Below are 23756 nucleotides of genomic sequence, written 5' to 3'. Positions count from 1 at the left end.
TGATAGAGATTTAAGGTCAATTTTGTTATATGTATAAGTGTTTCTGATTTTGATTAAGGTATTGTGATTATGTAGTTCATTTAAATATGTACTGTATAATTAAGAAATATAGGTTGTTAATGGAGAATCATCGATAATAGTAAAGCTTGTAGTCATGTTAGTTAGATTTTCTAGATATATAGAGATATATTTTAGATAGACATTCTTCATGTCTTTCAAAGATTACAGAATAGGACATTTGGTGTTTTAATAACTGAGGACTTTTCATGACAATGAGACACTCTGCTCCTGGCAGCACCAATCTACTTCAAGAGGAAGATGGGCATCGAAGAGGCACCTGGTGGAGTTTGATAGCCATTTGGGCAAGAAACTGCTCTTGCCTGGACTACTGCATAAACTGGACACAGAGAACCCGCAGAGAGAGGACTACTGAACTTGCCTAAGGTGAGATGATCTTTCGGGGTTCCTGATTCATGAAAGAGTCTGCGAGACATGCTGCAGGACACAACAGATAGTGACTGAACTGACTTTGAATTTTCCTGCTTTATGGAAATGTCTGCTGGATACCATGGGCCTGAAGGCTGAAGATGGATGCCCCAATGGTACAGAGGAACTTTGGGTGACTGTCCAGGCAGCGAGATGTCTCTGTCATTTCTAGAGTTTTAAAAGTTGATTTTTTCCTGTTTGCTTAGGTAGTATTGTATCTTTCTGGAGTCTTTGATGGAATTAAGAATAGTTAGTTATAGTTATAGTTTTCCTTAGTTATGATAAAGATTATTGTAACTTTTACTTGATAACTGTTTTTGTTATATGTAATTTTGCTATGTTAAAGTTAAAGCCTTTTTTTTTGTTTAAACCGAAAAAGGGGAAATGATGGAGGAAGGTCATTGGCCAATAAAGAAACTGCTTGGCCCTGTGGGTGGAGTAAACAGAACAAAATGCTGGGAGGAACAGGAAGTGAGCTCAGAGACTCGAAAGCTCTCCTCTCAGGAGCAGATGCCTGAGAGAGACACCATGCCCCGCTCCCGGCATGAAGCTCCGACCCAGGATGGACTAGGCTAGAATCTTCCCGGTAAGACGGGTTCTCACAGATTATTAGAGATGGGTTGATCGGGATGTGAGAATTAGCCTGTAAGTGCTAGAGCTAAAGGGCCAAGCAGTGCTTAAAAGAATACAGTGTCTGTGTAATTATTTTGGGGCATAAGCTAGCCATGTGGGCGGCCGGGTGTGGGGGACGCAGCCCTGCCGCCCCATATTACTACAGTTGTCATTGATTTTTTTTTTTTGGTTTGGGTTGGGGTTTTTTTTATATCCTTCAACATGTTTTTATTTTTATTTAATTTTTTTACTTTACATATCAATCCCAGTTCCTTTTCCCTCCCCCACCTCCCCGATCCCAACCCCCATCCACTCCTTAGAGGGGGCAAGGCCTCCTTTGGGGCATCAACAAAGTCTGGCATACTGGTTTTGTTTTTGAGACATGGTTTCACTATATAGCCTACACTGTCCTTTAACTCACTATGTGTCTCAGCCTGGTCAATAATGTGTGATCTTCCTGCTTCAGCCTCTAAAGTGGTGGCATTACAGAAATAACCCAGTTTAGGAATATATGCCAACTAAAAGAAAACTGAGGAGATAAAGCAAGTAACCTGGCCCCAGATTGAGTCCACTTTCCAGTCAGGAGATCTTCAAAGTTCACATGGAGTCTGCCCTGATGTCCCATGACTGCTAAGTGTTTACTGTTTACAGATATTAAAGAACCTATTGCAAATTACCAGGAAGTAAAACAACTAAACCTCAAACTTTGATTTCAAAGGAAAGACCCTCCCACTCGTTTCACATTGCCTGATTTAAGTGCACACAAGACCAAATAGAAACCAGAAAATACTGACACTAGGACGCCATAAAAACCATTTAGTTATCATATTTATTTTTAACATAGCACCCCAGTTTCACATCGTGTACATTTTCCAAGTTGGAAATCCTTAACTTACTATGTTCTTCACATATTTTTCAACAAGTGTGAAAAAGAGGCAGTAAAGTTAGCATGAGTCTACAAATCACAATCCAAATATAGGGCACTCTCGGGGATTTATTTATGCTTAAGGTAAATACACAGAATGTTCCCAATGCTTAGCAAATGAACAAGACTCTGGCTGAGTTAAATATTAGCACAACTTGTTAGCACAAGATCATGAAAAGACAGAAAGCATCAAATATATACTTTTCTGTTACACTGTTTACTGTTACATGTACCTGCAGTGAAAAAATATAATATACATTTTTACCTTCAAGGTTAAAATAGACAGTCAGCTCATTATCTCTCTTAGCCAATAACTATGAAGACTAAAATGGCTCTTTTTGCCTCTGGCTCACTTACATACCTTACTTGTATTGAAGATGAAAAGAATGGCAATTCTAGTTCTAAAGAAGAGGGTATTCTTGCTTCCCAAGATAGGCTCAGTGGAAGCTGATACATAAGTTGACTTGAAACAAAAACTACAACTTGGTTGATCAAAGTGGCATATGATAGGTTCTGTGTTCAGTCTCATGACAGAGCTCCCTGAAAAAACTTTAGGATCTAGCCCTATTAGCCCAGACTGCTATGAACCTGGTACCTGAGGGTTTTCTTACTCTAGTCCTCGAATCCCTTTAAGCCCTCTTAAAGCCTGCTGTCCTCTGGTCTTCAGAGTCATAAACCTAGTGTCACTAACTTCCCACAGCCATGATATCAACTAGGAGCAAGACAAGAGAAATCACAAGACATGCAAACTAAGCATTCTCCAATAGTCGCCAGGAAAGTTAGGCTTCTGCAGACAGAGCGGGTACCAGCAATGGCAACAGGCAGGGATGTCCATGTGTCCTTTACCACCATGTGTGTTTAGTCAAAGTAGACAGTAATCCCACAAGCCTAAAACTAACTACCTGAGCTGCCCAGCTCATAACCACACAGTGGCTGCTTCAAACATATTAATAAGATGTCCTCTGAAAGCCTGTTTGGGGCTGAGCAGCAGCTCTCAGAATCTGCATGCTTTGTTTTTAAAGTCTGGTCCTCCTTGTCTGCTATTCTTGAGAGATTCGTATAACTAGATGCATTTCTCTTCAGAAACAAGCGAAGCAGAATGGTCCACTGTAATATTAATTCAAATTGCCATCAGTGACCAACCTGTCTATGCTAACGGGCTGTCTCCATAAGCCCATGATGAAAGAGAAGCAAGATGTGCAAGCTGAAAATTGCACACATCCAGATCATCGCTTCTTCCTAGGAACTTCAATCACACTGAGTCATGACACAAAAAACTATAACACTCATAACTGGAGTGGAAAGTCAACTGATCTGTTGAAGCCTGAGTTTTAAGGGAACACTTGAAATAGAATTAATCAGCTGGAAAGAGAAAAGAAAGCCACTCGTGTTGTATTAGTGAGAGGGGGAGATTTCTTTAGCCACTACTTCTTTTTCTTCACACCCACAATGTTCAAACCACAACCCAATGAGCCACTTTGTCAGTCATACAGGACAATCTATGTATGATAAGATGGTAAATTGTTTTTACATTTGTAAGACCTCATTTCCTTGGTGACATCTAGTCAGAGGTGTGACTGTAGTTTGTGTTGAACAAATGTTTTAGCTTTAAGGTGTTAATACTATAATTGAGCTTAGAAAAAGACATTTTCAAATGTCTTTCTTGATTGCAAGAATCACATCAATTCCAGATATTGTCTAAGTGATATTCTAATTATGTATCTATTATGTCCACGGCTATGAGACCATTCAGGACACAGACAAATGTTCAGAAATACTATAAAACTGAACACAGCAAAAGAAAAACTATTTTACAATAGTTAAGACATCGGTAGGAAGTCAAAAGAAAAGGTCATGGTTTTTGATTACTTATCTCTAAAATGTGCTAAAATGGAACATTTGTGACCCAAGCAACCAAAGATATACTGGAGAAAACTAGAAGCTACTACACATTGAGTTTACTTTTACCATAGTAGTATATTTGAGAAAGTAAACGCCCACAGAAATATGGAACTGGAATCTATTAAAAGCAATAGCTGTCAGAAGTTCTGCCAAGATTTAAAGCAACGTACTACATCATCAAAGGTGAGGCATTAGAGTAGTTTCATAATATTATTTTCCCTCAAATTTTAATTTTATTTAACTTTGAGAGAAATGTCTACACCTAAAACTCCTTAGAAGACACGTTTATACTTCAAGACTAATTTTAAGTCAATAAAATTCAACATGATAAATAGAAAAGGCTTTCTATTCTACTTTTAGGATAGAGGACTAAGTCGGAATCTATAAAATCAGGCTAGCATCCCAACTCTACCACTAGCTAAATATTTCTGTGAATTCCTGGGCCAAAAGCTCCCAATTCTTAGGGCTGTAATTTTCAAATGCTAGCTATAGGAGAGAAACACTGGGCCTGCCTAGTTCTAACATTCACACGGGCACAGCTTCCACTTAGCGGACTCCTTTCTCAATTAGTACCAAACATTTGTTTGATACTTATAAAGTGCTTAGATCTTTTCAACTAGAACAAATATCTGCCTTGATTATCACATTACACATCCATTTTTGCTATATACCATTTGGTTTTTGCTTTAGGTCTATGGATAGAAAGGCGGCCACAAGCTGTTCACCACTTACAAGAGATGCTAAAGACCCCAATAAGCCCACAATCAGTTACTACTGTCTTTCATCTGTAGAACTGGAGGATCCTCATGCAGTAAGACCATTGAGCAACAAGGCAATTAAACCCCCATGAATGGAGACAGTGTTAGCCTTCATTCTGTAGAATTCTGCCCAACTAGCAAATCTGCATCTCTCATCCCTCATCAGAGAAGCTTCTTTTTGTAACAGATGGCAACTAATTCCAGAGCAGTTTTATAGGTGATTTCAATGTATTTGCCTTCCTATATCATATTAAAGATTCTAAAGATCAGTATCAGGTATTGTAACCCTAAAAGTGCACATTCTAAGAAAACACAGAAAAAGGGATGAATACTAGTCATATAATAATATGTATTTAGATAGAAACAAAATATTTCATTATAAAAATCTATTTCTAAGCAACTAATAAACTGATGATGAAAATTAAGTCCAGCTAAGAATACTCTGTGGTGTGTGTGTTTGTGTGTGTGTGTATGTGTGTGTGTGTGTGTGTGTGTGTATGTGTTATTTATTGGTGAGTGTTTTAGTGCAATGTCAAAATTAAAATATTGGTGATGGGCTGAATTTGTCTAGAATGGATGCTGTCCGGGTTTGATCCCCAGAGTCACAGCATCACTGGTGAGGCTGTGAAACTCAGAGGGCCTTGATTGTCCAATGCAAGTTTTATCCTTTAGGGAAAACAATGCCAACTAAATAAAATTCCAATCTCTTCACCCAGTGTCATTTACTTCATGGGGAAACAGCAAGTCAGCGTTTTTAAATTCACAGTATAGACTAGCATCCCTTAGATTGTATCTGGTTGGTAGCTATGAAGTGCTATCCCGAATGAGGGCATATGCACCGGAAGATTCTGAGATAAGGTGCATGTTAGTCTTTCCTGTATTGAATGCACCAAATGTCAAACGTGCTGTGGAACATCTGCAGTCAGAACCCTGTTGGAAATTTGTCACAGCCCCCACGTCCCAGCACATAGAAAAAAGAAGTCACCTAGGAATTTGCACTGACCCATTCATAATCTTAGAGGGGGTTAAACTCAATCCCAAGCCCTCCCCACAAGAACAACAACAAAAAAGGCAGCCAAAAGAGAAAAGGAAATGCAGAAATAGTTCAAGTTTTAAGACTTCCCAAATCAGTTTCAAATCCTTACATATGCATGGAAGAGATTCAACAATTTTTCCTTGTAAAAACATCATCTGTTTGAATCCTTCTCTTCTGTTGTTAAGCTACTGATAAAGCTTGCCAAAGGAACAGGGAAGTATTATATAAATTTCTATTTTTACTAAACACTCTCAGTTCTATTGAAATCAATAGCTTAATCTTACATATTGTAAATTTATCCAAAACCATTTCAAAAAGTACCCTGTGCACACCACATCCCACTATCCAAAGAATGAGTAAGTTGGCAAAATGCACAAGAGACAGCAGGCCATGCTATCAAAGTGATGCTAACATTGGAGTGCCCTGTTGACTGGTGAACCAGGAACCCTGTGACCCTAAATGTCAGTCATTTCCTACTTTCAGTTGGGCTATACTACTAAATTTCTACAGGACACTGGCTTTCAACAATTTGAGCTTGCTTTATAACACTTCCATTAGAGTCAGCTGAGATCTTCTGAACTGTGTATAAAACCAATACTTCCCATGGGCACACTTTACAGAGAACAAATAGTCATGAAGCCAGTGGGAAGATTACATTCTTTCATGATGTCTCCAGGCCCAACACATTTGAAATCCAGGTTAACATAAAGACAACAAACAACCAGGGATTGTTGGAGAGTTGGTAGCCATTACCCTTCCCTTCTCGGCCTGGATACCTGGGTACAACAACAAATAGGTAGCAATCTGCGACTCATATTCGATGGGTGGTTTCCAAGCTCAGGCATTTATAGAAATGTTATCCCATGCAGGATAAAAGTAGTGATCTGGAAACTAATTTGATCAGGCAAGGCAATTAAAGTAAATTGTGCTTGCCCCAAAATTTACCTGAAAAGGATTGAATTATCTAAGTTGATGGCCTAGATTGGCCAAGTTGAATAGTTCATTATCAAAATCTCCACTCCACAGAGGTATAAAGACCCATTCTGATATTTAATAAAAAGCAATAGTCATGTATTATTTATAGCTGATATATCAAAATGGCACTAGAGAAGTGTTTTTGACATATAGTGGTAGAGGGTACAGTGTCAGTATAAATCTGATGCTTTAATTGCATTTCAGCTTTTGTTTTTATTATTATCATGCCTAAGACTATCCAGTTGGAACCTACATTATTCAGGAAACCAACCTACTGTATATAACATACATACAAGAATAAAATGAACAGCCTGGTAGTATATTATTAAGTTCTGTAAAAATTATAAATTCTTTAAATAATTCTCTAAACTATCTGATAGAAGACCAATTTTAATAAGGAGAAATATTTAAAAGTGGTTAAATGGGAGATAAACTCCACTGATAATTATAGCTTTTAAATGATACTTAGGATTAAACTGGGGGTTTTCTGTGTATTAGGTAAGCGCTCTACCACTGAACTATATCCCTAGCTCTCTTTTTATATTTTATTTAAGACAGTGTCTCAATAAGCTTTTCAATATGGCCTTGAACTTGTGACCCTCCTGCTGCAGCCTCCCACGTAGCTGATAATTAAGATTTTAATTGCAATAATCAGTTGACGACATTTTTACTAGCACTGTAAAATATATAAGAGAAGTGCAAAAGAGAAAATCATACAGATTATATTGTGCTGCTCACAGCTTTTGACATTCAGACATCTATGACAAGTAGTTGGGCTCAAACACTCAAAAGAAAGATCTTGGCAGACAAGGTCACCCACTGTCACTCAAGCCTTGAGGATGTCACAACACTGTGACTGGACGAAGTTGCTCCAATTGGTTTTCCAATGCAATCCGTTCTTGATGAACCTCCTAAAATGTAAAAAATAGAGGAGAGAAAAAGAAAACACATTTCTTAGGTTCATCTCTATTTCTTTATACAGTCAAAAGAAATGCAGAACTGGACCCACAAACACTCAGGGATATGGCCTGGAAGGCACCATTTTCAATGCTGGTGATCAGACAAAGAGATTCAAAATCACTAACCTATCAATGCCTTTCTGAAGATGATGAATGCAATGGATCAACTTTTCTTTGCAAGCCTGCCTTAAACTCACTCTGTTTTGATGGGCTCAGAAGGCAGCAGAGAAAGACATTAAACAGTAAAAAGCCAATGGGGGAGAACTAAAAGTAAAACAGACTCCCAATGAGCCACCTCAACTAAATTTTTGGTTGCGATCTCTGGGTTCTTTTCTGGCACAATAATACTTAAGTAGGGATGAAAGATAAGAAGAGACACTGGTTATCCTTCCACCAAAGTCTTTTGTCCGGGCTCTTGTACATAATACAGCCAGCTTAAAGTCATTTCTGGGAAAGAGGAAGAAGAGAGGGATAGTAATCTATTTGGAAATTCAAATTGTATCTTTTTCCTTTTACTAAATTTATTTATTTATTTATTTATTTTACATTCTGACTGAGGTGTCCCCTCCCTCCTCTCCTCTCTTTCCCTCCATCCCCCACCCCATTTCTGTCCTCCTGTTTCTGTTCATAAAGGGCAGGCCTCCCATGGGTGTCAACAAAACATGGTCTATCAAGTTGATGTAGGACTAAGCTCCTCCCCTCATATTAAGGCTGGGCAAGGTAACCTAATATGAGAAATAGGTTCCCACAGCCAGTCAGAGTGTTAGGAATAGACCCTGCTCACAACAAACTTTGAGGCTTAAAACAGAGTTTTCAGAGGAAAAAAAAAAAAGGATACATAAAGGCACTCAAGTAGAATTGGCCAAGGTGGAAAAGAATTCTTATGTAAAGGCTCAATTCTGAGATGTTTGAGAAAGCCAGCATACACTGGAAACCCAATGTACAGAACTCAATGAGTGTTCACTCAGTCACACTCCTAGCAACCCATCTGATATATGTTATGCTATTCTAGCTATGATGGTATCAGCAAAACCCAAGGAAGAGCAGGCCAGTGCACTTATAGGGCTTCTATTCCAATGGATGGCATTTAATTGAAGAAGACAGATTTCAGTGCATTATTTAAGATAATTCACTGGAGAGCAACAGAGTGGGTTTAGGGAGAAGAAAGTATGACTACGGAAGGTTGCTTAGAGGCATTGCAACTTGAGCAGAGACATGAATGAAGCTGGAAGGAAGCTACTTAAACACGTGGGGTGAAGATATAAAGGGTGACTAAATGACAACAACAGAGGCTCCGAAGAGGCAACTGAGTTTTGTCCATGTGATATACAAAAAGGATGGAGTTCAGTTGGTGGAATGCTTGCCTTAAAGGGTTCCATCCCCAGCACACAAACAGGCCATGGTGCCATGTGCCTGGAATGCCAGCACTCAAGAGGTAAAAGAAGGATAACTAATTAGTGAATCTAATGTCAGTCAGAGCTACATAAAATCCTGTCTCAATAAAACAAAACTGAAAAGAAACGAAAAAAAAAAAAAACAATGAATGAAGCTGGTCTGCCCAAAAACAGAAGGAGCAATGAGGGGATAAAGCCAACTAAAATAAAACATGAAGCAAAATGACATAAAAATGCTTATCAGTTCCAAAGATTACTGAATGTCTTTCCAGGGTGAGGGTACCATTTTGTAGTCCTACCACCCATGCATGATGCTCCAGCTGCCTTCCATTGATGGTGTCATTTTCTGTTTCAGCAGTTCTATAAGTGTATAGCAGTCTGTAATCCTAGCTTATATTGTCATTTTCCAAGTAGCTAATAATGCAGAATCCCATGTTATATGTATATATGTCATCCTTATACCCTCCTTGGTGAAATATCTGTTCCAGTCCTTTGCCAATTTTTAAATTGAGATATTTGGGTTTTTATAATTCTTATTATTAAAAATTTTATTTAAATTTTTCATACAATATATTTTTATCATATTCCTTACACTCCCTGAACTCATTCCAGATCCTCCCCCACTTCCCAACCCACCCAAATTCATGTTCTTTCTCACTTTCTCAAAAAGAAAACAACAGAAAAAAGAACAAAAAATGAAAGTCAAAACAGATAAACATGTGGAAAGAAAGAAAATCAATAAGACAAAAATACCAAAAGCAAACAAAAGGAACACACGCACACAGAAGTCGTTTGTATTGGCTGAGTACTCCATGGGACCTTCCCTGGAGTGTGGTTAATATACCCACTGAGGCTCCATTAGAGAAAGCTGATTTTCACTTTCCCAGCGGGCATCAATTGCAAATAGCTTCTTAATTAGAGGTGAAAGTTTGTGACCACTTCCCCTTCTCCATGTTGGGATTTTTGTCTGGCTTGGACTTGTACAGTCCCTGTGCGTGCTGTCATAGTTTCTGTGAGTTCAGGTGTGCATCAGTCTTGTTACATCTGGAAACTGCTATTTCTATGGAGTTATCCTCCACCACTAGCTCTTATAATTTTCCCACCTCTTCTACATGGATTCCAGAATCCTGGAGGGGAGGAGCATGGTGAAGACATTCTATTTAAGATTGAGTGCTCAAAGGCTCTCACTTTCTATATATTGTCTACTTGTGGGTCTCTGTTAGTTCCCATCCACTGCAAGAAGCTTCTCTGACGAGGGCTGAGCGAGACACTGATCTATGGGGTATAGCAGTATGTCATTATTAGTCATTTTCTTGCTGAGTTCCTTTAGTAGATTGATAGTTGTAGGTTTCCCCCAGACTTATTTTTGAGTTTTAAAAGTAATATTTTTTTTAAATTACAGCACAAGTTCTCTTTCAAATTTGTAGTTCTGGAATATCTCCTTCCCATCTGTAACTTGTCTGTTAATTCTCTAGTGTCTTTGGAAAGCTACTATACTAAGTAATTTTCTTATAGATTATGTTTTTAGTCATTCCTAAAATACTAAGATCACATCTAACTTCAAATCATGAAGGCTTTTCCCCTGCTTCCTCCTAAAACTTTTATAGCTTTGTGTTTTCTATTTACATGGGTAAGCCATTTTTAGTTGATCTTTGAAGAAGGGGTAAGACTTAGATCAAAACTCCCTATTTGTTATATATAGATGATCAACTGTTAACCACGTTGTTGGGAGACTAACTTTTGATTAGGTTGATATTGCATCATTGTCTTTTAGCAAATGGCTTTATCTGTGTGACCTATTTCAGGATTCTGATCTATGCACTCTCAGCACCATACTGTCTTGATTACAGCAACCTGACAATGATTACTTCATTTGTTCTTCCTTTTCACATTGGTTTAGCAATTCCAAGTTCCTCGGCCCTCACGTACAAATTTTTGGATCAGCTTGTTTGTATTCATAAAAAATTCCTGCTGGGATTTTAATTAGTATTGTCATGAATCTAAAGATGACTGGAGAGAAAAATGACAACTCTATTTTATTGAATCTTCCAAATATACAAAGAAAGCATATCTGTACCTTTAGGTCTCCCTGGATTCCTCTCAACAGCATTTTTTAGTTTCCAGCATACAAATCTTATGTGTGTTCTGATAGATTTGTACCAAAGTATTTCATTTGGAAGAGGAGGCCAGCTACCATAAAGTGGCACTTTAAGAAAATTCCATTACAGATTATTTATGACTTATACGTAGAAATATTGGTTGTATATCCTGGGACTGTCACAAATTCAACTGAACAATAGAATTGTTTTTAAAATCCAATTTGCAATAGTGTCACAAAAATTTTGGACAATTTGTCAAAAGATATACAAAACTTATATACTCAAATCTCAAAACCACTCAGGAGAAATTTAGAAGAGAAATAGTTGTAGAAACTCCTATACTTTCAGATTACCAAAATCAACATGGTAAACATGTCAGCTCTCCTTAAATCGGTTGACAGATTCAATGCAAATCTAATCATAATCCTAACAAGTTTGTATTTTATGATACCCTCCTACCAATTCTCAATTTTGCATGAGACAATGCAAATATTCAATGGAATCACGAAAATGAACATGTTGAAATTTTTATATTACCACATTTCAAGACAGTAAAAGGCAGCAGCAATCAGGACAGTGTGAGAGTAGCAGAAGGATCCACAGAAAGACTAATGAAACAGAGTAAGAAGTCAGAATGGAACCCACAATTATAAGCCATTAGATTTAGGATAATGGCACCAAAGTGACCCAAGGGAGGAAAAGCCTTTCATCATATGGTACTGGGTTAAGGAAATACTAAAATGGGGGAAATGAACCTTAACCCTAATGTCACATCATATACAAATTCAATTTTAAAATTTAAAAGAAGGAACAATAAAGCTGTTAGAAGAAATATGTGAAAAGTATTTTATAACCTAGAGGTATATAGAGTTTCTGTACATAAAGTAATAAGCTTAAGAAAAAATTGACAAATTTGAATTCTATCAAAATTTGAAGTATTTGCACATAAAAATATATAGTTATTACATAAACAGGTGATATAAACACTAGAAGGAAATATTGACAAACATTATTTAACAAATTATTAACAATCAAAGTGTGCACAAAGTTATCTGCCCACGGCTCAAAGGCAGTCAGGGTAGATGAAATCTCAATTTAAAAACTCGCCCCAAAAAGTCAGATGTAAGGGCACATACATGAAATCCCAACACTCAAGAGGATGAGATAGGAAGATTCTGAGTTCAAGGCCAGCCTAGATTACACATGGAGACCTTCTCAAAAACAAATAACAAAAATAACAAAAAGTCCTCTAGTTTGAAAATATACTTTACATATAAAGTAAATGACATAATTAGTCATCAAGGAAAAAATTACCATATCCTAATCCAGGTTAAAATCAACAAAAATAAAATCAAATGTTGGAAAAGATTTAAAATTCTCACACATTAATGAGTAGAGTATAAAATGTTATAACCACATTTTTTAAAGGTACATCTATTTCTAATAAAGTAAGTCACATATACTTACTATGGTAGTTTGAATAGGAATGCCCCCCTATAGGCTCATATATTTGAGTCTCCAGTTGGTAGGGACTACTTGGGAAGGAACAGGTGTGGCCTTGTTGGAGGAAGTGTGTCACTGGGAGGCAGGCTTTGAGCTTTCAAAAGTCCACCCAGACCCAATCCCTCTCTCTGCCTGAAACTTGCAGATGAGATGTAAGCTCTCAGCTACCACTCCAGCACTCTGCCTCTCTGCCTGCCGCCATGCTCCCCACCATAATGTTCATGGATTCATACTCTGAAGCTGCAAATAAACCCATGCTATTCACTGCTTTCTTTTTTAAGTTGCCTGGGTCATGGTATTTCTTCACAGCAATATAAAAGTAACAAAGACACTTACCATATTTTCAACTAATCCTGTTTCTAGGAAAAATGAGAATATATTTCTATTCAAAAACATGTCTAAAATTTCTAGGGAGCACTCTGTCAGAAATGGAACAAATACATAAAGTCTCCCTGCATAGCTCATGGAACATTTTTGGAGAGGAAGCAAAAAGAATATAAGAGCCACAGGTTATAAGGAGGACTAGGGCAAAATAGTGTTTTCTGAACATGACAGAGGCACTGCACTCATGAAGCCGCAGAAGTTACGATCGCCTGCACAAGATCAAGTCAGTGAAACCCAATTATAAAATGGGGCACTGAGCTGAACAGAGAAATCTCAACAGAAGAAATTCAAATGGCCAAAAGACACGTAAGGTCACGCTCAAGTTCCTTAGCGATCAGGAAAATGCAAATCAAGACAACTTTAAGATACCATCTTACACCTGTCAGAATGGCTAAAATCAAAAACACCAATGATAGCCTTTGCTGGAAAGGTTGTGGAGAAAGGGGTACACTCATCCACTGCTGGTGGGAATGCAAACTTGTATAACCACTTTGGAAAGCAGTGTGGCGGTTTCTCAGGAAATTCGGGATCAACCTACCCCTGGACCCAGCAATATCACTCTTGGGAATATACCCAAGAGATGCCCTATCATACAACAAAAGTATATGCGCAACTATGTTCATAGCAGCATTGTTTGTAATAGCTAGAACCTGGAAACAACCTAGATGCCCTTCAATGGAAGAATGGATGAAGAAAGTATGGAATATATACATATTAGAGTACTACTCAGCAGTAAAAAACAAGGACTTCTTGAATTTTGCATGCAAATGGACGGAAATAGAAAACACTATCCTGAGTGAGGTAAGCCAGACCCAAAAAGAGGAACATGGGATGTACTCACTCATATTTGGTTTCTAGCCATGAATAAAGGACATTGAGCCTATAATTCGCGATCCTAGAGAAGCTAAATAAGATGGTGAAGCCAAAGAAAAACATATAGTCATCCTCCTGAATATTAACCTTCATCAGGCGATGAAAGGCGACAGAGACAGAGACCCACATTGGAGCACCGGACTACAACCCCAAGGTCCAAATCAGGAGCAGAAGGAGAGAGAGCACGAGCAAGGAACTCAGGACCGCGAAGGGTGCACCCACACACTGAGACAATGGGGATGTTCTATCGGGAACTCACCAAGGCCAGCTGGCCTGGGTCTGAAAAAGCATGGGATAAAACCGGACTCTCTGAACATAGCGGACAATGAGGACTACTGAGAACTCAAGAACAATGGCAAGGGGTTTTTGATCCTACTGCATGTACTGGCTTTGGGGGAGCCTAGGCAGTTTGGATGCTCACCTTACTAGACCTGGATGGAGGTGGGTGGTCCTTGGACTTCCCACAGGTCAGGGAACCCTGATTGCTCTTCGGGCTGATGAGGGAGGGGGACTTGATCGGGGGAGGGAAATGGGAGGCAGTGGTGGGGAGGAGGCAGAAATCTTTAATAAATAAATAAATAAATAAATAGAGTGTTTAATACCAAAAAAAAGAAGATCAAGTCAGTGAACATTCAAACATGAATGACAAGAGCCCAGAGGCCCCACCAGCAGGCAGAGGAACTATTGGCAAATGATGGTTGCTACCCAAGGGAAAGTCAGTTTTCTTTAGAGGTGTGGTGCCTTGTAGGTTGACCAGTAGATGGTCCCACACCCACAAAAATAGAGGCATCACAAGTTTGACTCAGTGGGGTATTAAAAAAAAGGTATGAGGGAGAAGGGTGAAAGGATCAAAACACATAAAACACATAGCATGAAATTCTCAGAGTAAGTACAAATATGTTATTAAAGAAACATGTTCAATGATGCAGCTTTATTCACAATGTTCTAAAACTGTCAACAGCTCAAGTTTTCATCAAGAGACCTGATAATGAAACTGCGGCATATTCACTCAGTGGGGTATTAAGCAGCAATGAAAGGAGCGAATTCTTCATGCATACAAAAGAACTAAATGAATCTCAAAGACTTTATACAAAAGTATTTGTTGTAGGACACCATCATATACAGTTATAGAACAGACAATACTGTGGTAGAAAATAATCAGAATGGTGGCTGCCCAGTAGCAGGGTAGAAGTAAAATGGGAGGGAAAGTGAGGAAACTTCTTATGGTGATGGCACTGGCCCCTTAATCCATAGAGTCTGGCTTCTAAAGAATATACATTTGCTACAAGATCCGAAAGTGTACAGTTAAGATTTGTGTGTGTTAAATTTCACATCATAAGAAAAACCTGTAAAAGAAATGAACTCTATGAACTCTAGTCTGTTCTGCATACATAGTGAATTCCAGGAGAGAAGGAACTATGTAAAGAGACCCAGTCTCAAAGAAAAACTTGAACTCCAGTTAACAATATGCATGCTGAAGTATTTAGAGAATGTTTACAGATGTTGGTAATTTATTTAAATAAACTGGTGACTAGAGGAGATAGACAAACTGACATGTACATAATAAAACAAGTATAATAAAATTTTAGTAACAGAACTGAAGAAGTGGTTGTACAAATATTCACTGTACAATCCTTCCAAATTTGCTATGTTTTTAAAAGCTCTGTAATAAAATATCTTGTCAGAGGTGTGAGGCACAGAAAAGAAAGTCATGGATGAAAGGAACTATAGAATTCTAAAGCAGCACCCATAGAGGAGAAGGCAAAGGAGAAAAGCACAGTATCTCAATCACAAACACTCTTTTCAGATGGGCACAGTGATACAGACCTGTCATCCCAGAGCTCGGGAAGATGAGGCAGGAGGATTTTGAGTTCTAGAACAGCCTGAACCACACATCAAGGCCCCATCTTTAAAAAAAATAAAAGTAATTTTAGAGGAAAGGATGGCCATTTATGTAGATTCCTCTAAGACGTTGGTTAATTAATTAATTAATTAATTAACTAATTAAACAAATGGAAGCTCATTGTACTTGGTCATAAGAAGAATGGTGAAAGGCAGCAAGACCACACTAAGATGGGAGAGAGAGAAAACAGTGAGAAAGTAAAAACAGTGAGTGAGAATAATTTTTTAAAAAATGCATATGAAGGAGACCAGAGAAATGAAGCAGTAATTACCCAAGGGGAAGCACTAATGCTGGAGCTGTGTATGTATAGGGTGAGAATGACCCTATAAGATCATACATCCCACCAAAACATGTTCAAGCCCTAACTCCCAGGACCTGTAAACATGAATTTACACGCAAGCAGAATCATGTGAGGATGACATCATGCTATATTATACTGGGCCCTAACCTGGCAGCTGGTGCCCTTAATCAGAAAGATACAATAAGAACAGATAACAGACAAGACACCAGAAGAATGCCATGTGACAATAGATACAGATAGTGAAGCTTTTTATGCACAGGTCAAGGAATGGCAAGGATTACCAGGAATTCCCTGGAGTTGGGAAGTTGTAAAGAAAAAAAAAAGCATCATCTCTAAAGCCTTCAAAGACAGCAGAGCTCTGATGACACCTTGATTTCAAACTCCAGAGCCATGGGAAAATAAAGCACTATTGTATTAAAGTCACTGCATTTGTGGTACATAGTTAGAGCAGCCTGGGAAACTGATGGAGAAAAACAAGAGAGAAAAACAGGATTAATGTCCTTAAGAAAGTGAAATGGACCTATTTCCAAGGTACCAGAAAAGGGGTTAACCCAGGCTTCCTACTTCCACAAAAGTGTAGCATCATTCATAGAAGTTCTAAACAATTATGATGTATGATGTTACTCAGAAGTTTGGGGCAACAACGAATATAGAGTTTGTTAGTGGCTTTGTTTCCTACATGGTATACAGCCTCCATATTGAAGTTACTAATCTTAGTCTAAGCATTCAAGAACCAACCATTGAAACTTAAATATGCTCATTCTCCACCAACTAAGAGAGCATTAAGGACAAAGGTGGATCTTAGTAAAAGGAATGGAGATTTATGATCAAAACACAAAGTCATGGTAAAGTGAGGGAATCTAAATGTGGGAACCAGTCCTTACCTTCAGCTGCTGTTGAAGCTCACTGTTCAAGCGGGCCAGCACTGCATTGGCCTCTTTATTTTTGCGGATGGCAGTCTGAATTGCCTTCTTCTGTTTGGAAGACTGCCTGTAAAATAGTACAAATATTTTGATGAAAAGAGACTTAGAGTTCTGGACCCTTCCTCACAAGTCAGAACTCAGATTCATGAGAGGTGCTAAACTGACAAAGGTTAACATCCCAGGGCTCCAAAAATAACATCTCTGCTGGGAGACAACAGTCTTGTACTTTGTAAAGATTTGTTATTTGTATTTTAATAAAATCTTGATTGGACAGTAGACAGGCAGGAAGTATAGGCGGGAAAACCAGGCAGGAAATAGAGGCAGAGCAATGAGAACAGGAGAATTCTGGGAAGAGGAAAGCTCAGTCTGCAGTTATCACCCAGATGCAGAGGAAGCAAGATGAGAATGCCTCACTGATAAAGGTACCAAGCCACATGGCTAACATAGACAAGAATAATGGGCCAATTTAAAATGTAAGAATTAGTTAATAAGAAAATCCTTAATTACTAGGACAACTAGTTTATAATTAATGTAAGTTTCTGTGTGTTTCATTGGTGCTAAACGGCTGCAGGATCAGGCAGGACAGAAACCTCAGTCAACAAATGGCGCCAATGTGGACAAATGAATCCACTTAAAACCTGAGAGAGTATAAGAAGGAATTCTAGACAAAAAAAGAGCAGAATTAAGCATGACTTCTTGGTAACATTTTCTTCAGGTAGACTCTGTTTACAGGAAGCAAGCTTGTCTCATTTAAGAGAGGCTTCCTGACTCAGCTTTAGCTGAAAAAAAAAAAAACCTTTGCAGCCCCACCACAAAACACTTAAATAGTATTTATGAATTGCCAACAGCATGCTTCTTGGTGGTGGCAGGGAATTTGAAACGCCATAGAGTTGTGGCAATAAACATAGCTCTGGCCAGTACCTCCACCATGAGACTAGACTCTCAGAAAGCTAAGGAATGGGGTGGATACAGCCATCAAAGCCACAGCTTTAATCCTAGCCATATTCCTTAGCAAATTAAAGACTCATGAGGTCATAAAAAGAGATATACAGTAAAGATAGATTCAAAGATGAAGAAAACCTCTAAATGGTATACAGTGTGTTTAAAAATATATGTAGGCTTGTGAGAAAAAAGGATAAAGTCCTTAAAATAAAAAAGAGAGAGAGTAGTTGGGTATGGTGGTGCACACCTTTAATCCCAACACTTGGGAGGCAGAGGCAGGCAGATCTCTGTGAGTTCAAGGACAGCCTGGTCTACAGAGTAAGTGCCAGGACAGCCAAAGATACACAGAGAAACTAGTCTCAAAAAATTCAAAAATTAAAATAAAAATAAAAGAAATAGAGTTTAAAATGAAGTCACATAAAGATGGAAAATACATAAAGAGTCTGGATACTGTATGTTATTGTGTTGTCTTTAAATTTTTTGAATGTTGAGGAAGGAGCAACAGATGTTAAAAGACATTTGATTATAAATGGTGCTGGATTAATTTAACATATATATTTTGAAAATGTCTTGACTTTAAAATTTAACTAAAAAGATATGTTACTTTGGAGAAGAGGTTTTGCTTTTGTTTCCATAGGAAAGGAGAGGCTGTGGATTCATCCTGGGCTAAGAAAAATCATGTTTGATCAAGGAAAAGCCCCTGAGAAATCTCCAATAGGAGCAAATGGCCCAGATGTCTGAGTTCTACATCCAGAAGAGCCTCAAGACTGTTGGATGAGATAATCAAGCCTCACAGAATTTTCCAATCAGGACTTGAACATAATCTTAAATTTTCTTTAGGTCCCCATAAGATTATCAGCACCCCCAATCAGCAGGAAGTAGCCTAGAACACTACACCCACATTCCCCCCAAAATGGATTATGCATGTTTTTCTTTGTTATAGGTAATGGTCAGGAAAAAAGCTAAACAAAGGAGATTGGATTCAGAGTTCTTGTTTTGAAAAAAAGGGGGGAAAGTGCTGTGGGACAATGGCCTTGTACCCTGTAAAGATTTGTCATTTGTATTTTAATAAAACGCTAATTGGAAAGTAGTCAGGCAGGAAGTATAGGTGGGAAAACCAGGCAGGAAATAGAGACAGGGCAATGAGAACGGGAGAATTCTGGAAAGAAGAAAGCTCAGTCTGCAGCCGTCACCCAGATGCAGAGGAAGCAAGATGAGAATGCCTCACTGATAAAGGTACCAAGGCACATAGCTAACATAGACAAGAATAATGGGCCAATTTAAGAAGTAAGAATTAAAGCCGGGCAGTGGTGGTGCACACCTTTAATCCCAGCACTCAGGAGGCAGAGGCAGGCAGATCTCTGTGAGTTCGAGACCAGCCCAGTCTACAGAGCTGGCTCCAAAGCCACAGAGAAACCCTGCCCCAAACCCCCCCCCAAAAAAAGAAGAAAGAATTAGCTAATAAGAAAAGACCTGAGCTACTAGGCCAACTTGTTTATAATTAATATAAGTCTCTATGTGTTTCATTGGTGCTGAATGGCTGTGGGATCAGGCAGGACAGAATCCTCGGTCAATACATTTCATATTCCCAAGCCAGCAAGCCAGCAGGAGGTAGGCAGGCCCACACCAAAATGAAACAAATTTGTCAGGATGAATTATTTACACCTTAAGCTACTCCCCATTTTACAACTTGAATAAAGGCTGTAAATTGGGCCTTTTCAAACATTTGTGTTCCAGTTATTCCAAGACATTTTTAATAATCATTTTTTCTGATAATTTCTATTAGGTGAATGGTCTTTGTTGAAGCATTAATGGAATCTACTTCAGTGGACAAGACTGGTGCAGAAGAACATAATATTTCTTAAGAAAAAATTCTACATTGGTTTAGCAAAACTGCCTAATTCTCCTTTATTTTGTTATAAGGAAGGGAAGAAAGTAGAGGGAGGGAGAGGGAGGGACAGGGAGCGAGAGCAAATGTGAATTTTAATATGTACCAAAATGTATGAGAGGCACTTGAGGAAAACAGAGAATGCTTTTGTACCAGCATACTTTAGCTAAGTCAGTACTAAATTCAAAGAACATGTATAACTAGGACAATTATGTGCAACTGGGGAGATCACATGCAACCAGGGCGATCATGTGTAACTAGGGATATCACATGTAACTGGGGAGATCATGTGTAACTAGGACAATCATGTGTGACAAAGGTGATCATGTGTAATTGGGGAGATGGCATGTAACTAGAGAAATCATGTGTAACTAGGGTGATCATGTGTAACTAGGGTGATCATGTGTAACTAGGGAGATCATGTGTAACTAGGGAGATCATGTGTAACTAGGGAGATCATGTGTAACTAGGGCAATCATGTGTAACTAGGGAGATCATGTGTAACTAGGGAGATCATGTGTAACTAGGGAGATCATGTGTAACTAGGGAGATCATGTGTAACTAAAGAAATCATGTGTGATTAGGGAGATCATGTGTACCTAGGGCAATCATGTGTAGCTAGGGAGATCATGTGTAACTACAGAAATCATGTGTAACTGGGGAGATCATGTATAACTGGGGAGATCATGTGTGACTAGGGCAATCATGTGTAGCTGGGGAATCATGTATAACTGGGGAGATCATGTGTAACTAGGGAGATCATGTGTAACTAGGGAGATCATGTGTAACTAGAGAAATAATGTGTGACTAGGGAGATCATGTGTAACTAAAAAAATCATGTGTGACTAGGGCAATCATGTGTAGCTGGGGAATCATGTATAACTGGGGAGATCAAGTGTAACTAGGGAGATCATGTGTAACTAGAGAAATCATGTGTGACTAGGGAGATCGTGTGTAACTAGGGAGATCATGTGTAACTACAGAAATCATGTATAACTGGGGAGATCATGTGTATCTGGGGAATCATGTGTAACTAGGGTAATCATGTGTAACTGGGGAGATCATGTGTAACTATGATAATCATGTGTGACTGGGGAGATCATGTGTAACTAGAGAAATCATGTGTGACTAGGGAGATCAAGTGAACTAGAGAAATCATGTATAACTGGGGAGAATCATGTGTAACTGGGGAGATTTGTGTAACTAGAGAAATCACGTGTAACTAGAAAGATCATGTGTTGCACTTGGGCCTATTAAAGACTCTGCTTACCCTGTTCAGCCATAATTATTCTTAGTACCCTCTTAATCTTCTAAAACTGTCCATGGTGGGACTAATAAATCAACATGGGCACCACAAGTATAACTTACAAACTATTATTACCAAAGCAAGAAACACAATAAAAAGGTGATTCATACATTCCTAAAAAAAAAAAAAAAAAAAAAAAAAAACCAACAACAACAACAGAAAAAAAAAACTATATTTTCAATCACTGGTAAATGGGTTCTAGTCCAGATCAACCATACACATATGATGACTATTTCCTGGAGGGGTACACTATGCTAGTCACCCTGCTAATCTGTAGAAAACACATTCCCTTCTGCAATAAGTTTAAAGGCTATTTGTTTCAGCCATATAGAAGCAAAAATGTAGCTTCAGAGGTCTGCTCTTTTTAATAAACAGAGATTGCATTTACAGTTGTAATTATGGGATTCAAACTCTGGTAAAGCCAAGTGCTTTACCTACTGAGCCATCTCCTCTACTTCTTAAAAAAATTTTATTAGCATGCATTCATTGTGCAAAGTGAAAGGTTTCTTTCATAATGACATTTTCATTCAAATGCATCATGCACTTTGGCCAATGGTCACTATTCAATACCCTTTCTTGTCCTGCTTCCTCTCCCACTGGGTCCCATCCTCTTCACAAATACCCCCTTTTTATTCTAAGGTTGCACATGCATGTGTGTGTGAGCATGTGGTGTGTGTGTGTGTGTGTGTGTGTGTGTGTGTGTGTGTGTGTGTGTGTGTAAAAAAGAGAGGGAGGGAGAGTTATCTAGCTTCCACATATAAAGTTTTTAACTCATAACTCCTTTACTGAATGAATAATATATGCAAGAATACAATAAAAGTAAGCTAATAATACAAAGTACAATTTTGAAAATAAACTAATAGAACATATATACATAGCATGAGAATGCCTGAATTTTGATACATGATGCATTTCTTTGCTTTATAACAAATTTAAATGTCTATTAGATAAAAACTGTACCTGTATCCAATTTTAGTGCTTTTTTTTCAAAAGCAGTAACAGTCTAGAAGACTTTCTATTTTACTTTGAGATATGTGATATTCAGACATTTGTTAAAGTACATAGATTCGGTTTCAATGGCACATCTATAGATTTTGCTATTCTGGTAACATCTTGAATAGCATCTACTTCTGAGCAAGTACTATCTAAGGTTCTAAAACTGCTGAAGCTTGAAATCAAATTTATTTCAGTTGTGGGTTTTTAATAAATTGAGATGAAATAAAACTCACTCCTTCCTCCCTGCAGGAGCAAAGAGCTATTGTTGAAGTATAGAAACTCAAGACTGTCTTTCTACTTGAAAGAACATTAATTACTAACACTTCTGGTAAGACAATAAATGTTCCAGATAATATTAAATATATGTTCAAAGATTACACTGAATATCAACAACCAAAAGAACACAACAAAAAAAGTAGAAATAGAAAAACACAATGGCCTGTAAAGAGGACACGTTTCAGAGTGGGACAAGATCTGCAAAAACAACAAATCTAACAATGGATTTCTATTCAGAACACAGAAAGTTCTCCAAACTCAGAGCACTAGCATTTGTCTCTCTGCTTCGTGACTGCATAGCTGCCAATGCCAACACCAGCAGCAGCCTTATGTGCTTGCCACCATGCCTCCCCTACCATGTTACACTGTAGCTCTTCAAACCATGAGCCAACATAACCAGTCTTTCCTTTGAAAAAGAAGAAAATCAAAAGTCAGCAGTTCTAAAAAAGAATTAGAAAATCACCAAAGGATAGGAAGAGACTTATCACCAAAGAGGATATGTGGGGCCAAATATACAAAGGAAAAGCTTTCAACATCACTAGCCTTTAGAGAAATACAAACTAAGATCACAATGACACAGTTACATACCCACTAAAATAAAAATGCTTGCAAGGACATGGAGAAACTCAGTATCTCATACATTGCTGGTGGGACTGTGACATAGTACTGCATTCTGAAAGATAACTTAGTAGTTTCTTTTCAAACTACACATATGCTTAGCAGACAACTCAAAAATCACAGTTCAGGATGCTCATCCCAAAAAAAGAAAAATAGATATACAAATAAAAACCTGCGCAGAGATGCTTATAGCAACTTTATTTGTGATCTTTAACAACTATATACAGTCAAAATATTACTTACTAAGAGAATTTCTAAACAAATTGCTACATCCATACCACAGGATGCTGCTTTGTAGTGTTGGATGATATACACATCTGTCCACTTAGATGGATGTTAAGGGATGCAAGCTTTCCTTTTTTAGAATAAGTGTCCTGGACTGTGATTTTTTTATATTATATGCTAAATATATGCTGAGAGAAAAAAACCCATCAAATCCAAAAGGTCATGTGCTACATGATTCCATTTATATAGCATACTTGAAATGACAAAATTATAGGAATGGAAAATTAGACAAGTGTTTGCTAGGGGCTATGAATGTCAGAGTAGAAGGTAGTTGTGACACCAGCATGTTGATTATAGTGATCACTACAAAATATGACAACACATAATAAAATGGTATAGAATCATCCCAACTATAGTTAGGTAAATGTAATCACTGGGACAAACTACATGAAAGATAAACAAGCTTATTTGG

At 38.0% G+C, this 23756-nt stretch overlaps 1 protein-coding gene across 10 annotated transcripts in view; it reads right to left on the bottom strand.

The window, feature by feature from the left end:
• Nucleotides 1-1913: 1913 nt before the first annotated feature.
• LOC121444770 (ralBP1-associated Eps domain-containing protein 2) overlaps nt 1914-23756 on the bottom strand; it is a 282845-nt gene continuing 261002 nt past the window's right edge. For all 10 annotated transcript variants that reach the window (XM_041646677.1, XM_041646682.1, XM_041646685.1 and 7 more), the window contains 2 exons: nt 16995-17100; nt 1914-7605 (listed from right to left, as the gene is read on the bottom strand). In XM_041646677.1, the coding sequence (XP_041502611.1) occupies nt 7537-7605; nt 16995-17100 (175 nt within the window). In that variant the 3' untranslated portion in view covers nt 1914-7536. The remainder of the gene's footprint in view (nt 7606-16994; nt 17101-23756) is intronic.

The sequence above is a fragment of the Microtus oregoni genome, unplaced genomic scaffold (assembly GCF_018167655.1).
Source record: "Microtus oregoni isolate MIOR12 unplaced genomic scaffold, Mior012 000140F_ref0000409, whole genome shotgun sequence".
Lineage (NCBI taxonomy): Eukaryota > Metazoa > Chordata > Mammalia > Rodentia > Cricetidae > Microtus > Microtus oregoni.
The sequence above is the reverse complement of the archived record's forward strand: the minus strand, read 5'-3'. Positions and strand labels throughout refer to the sequence as shown.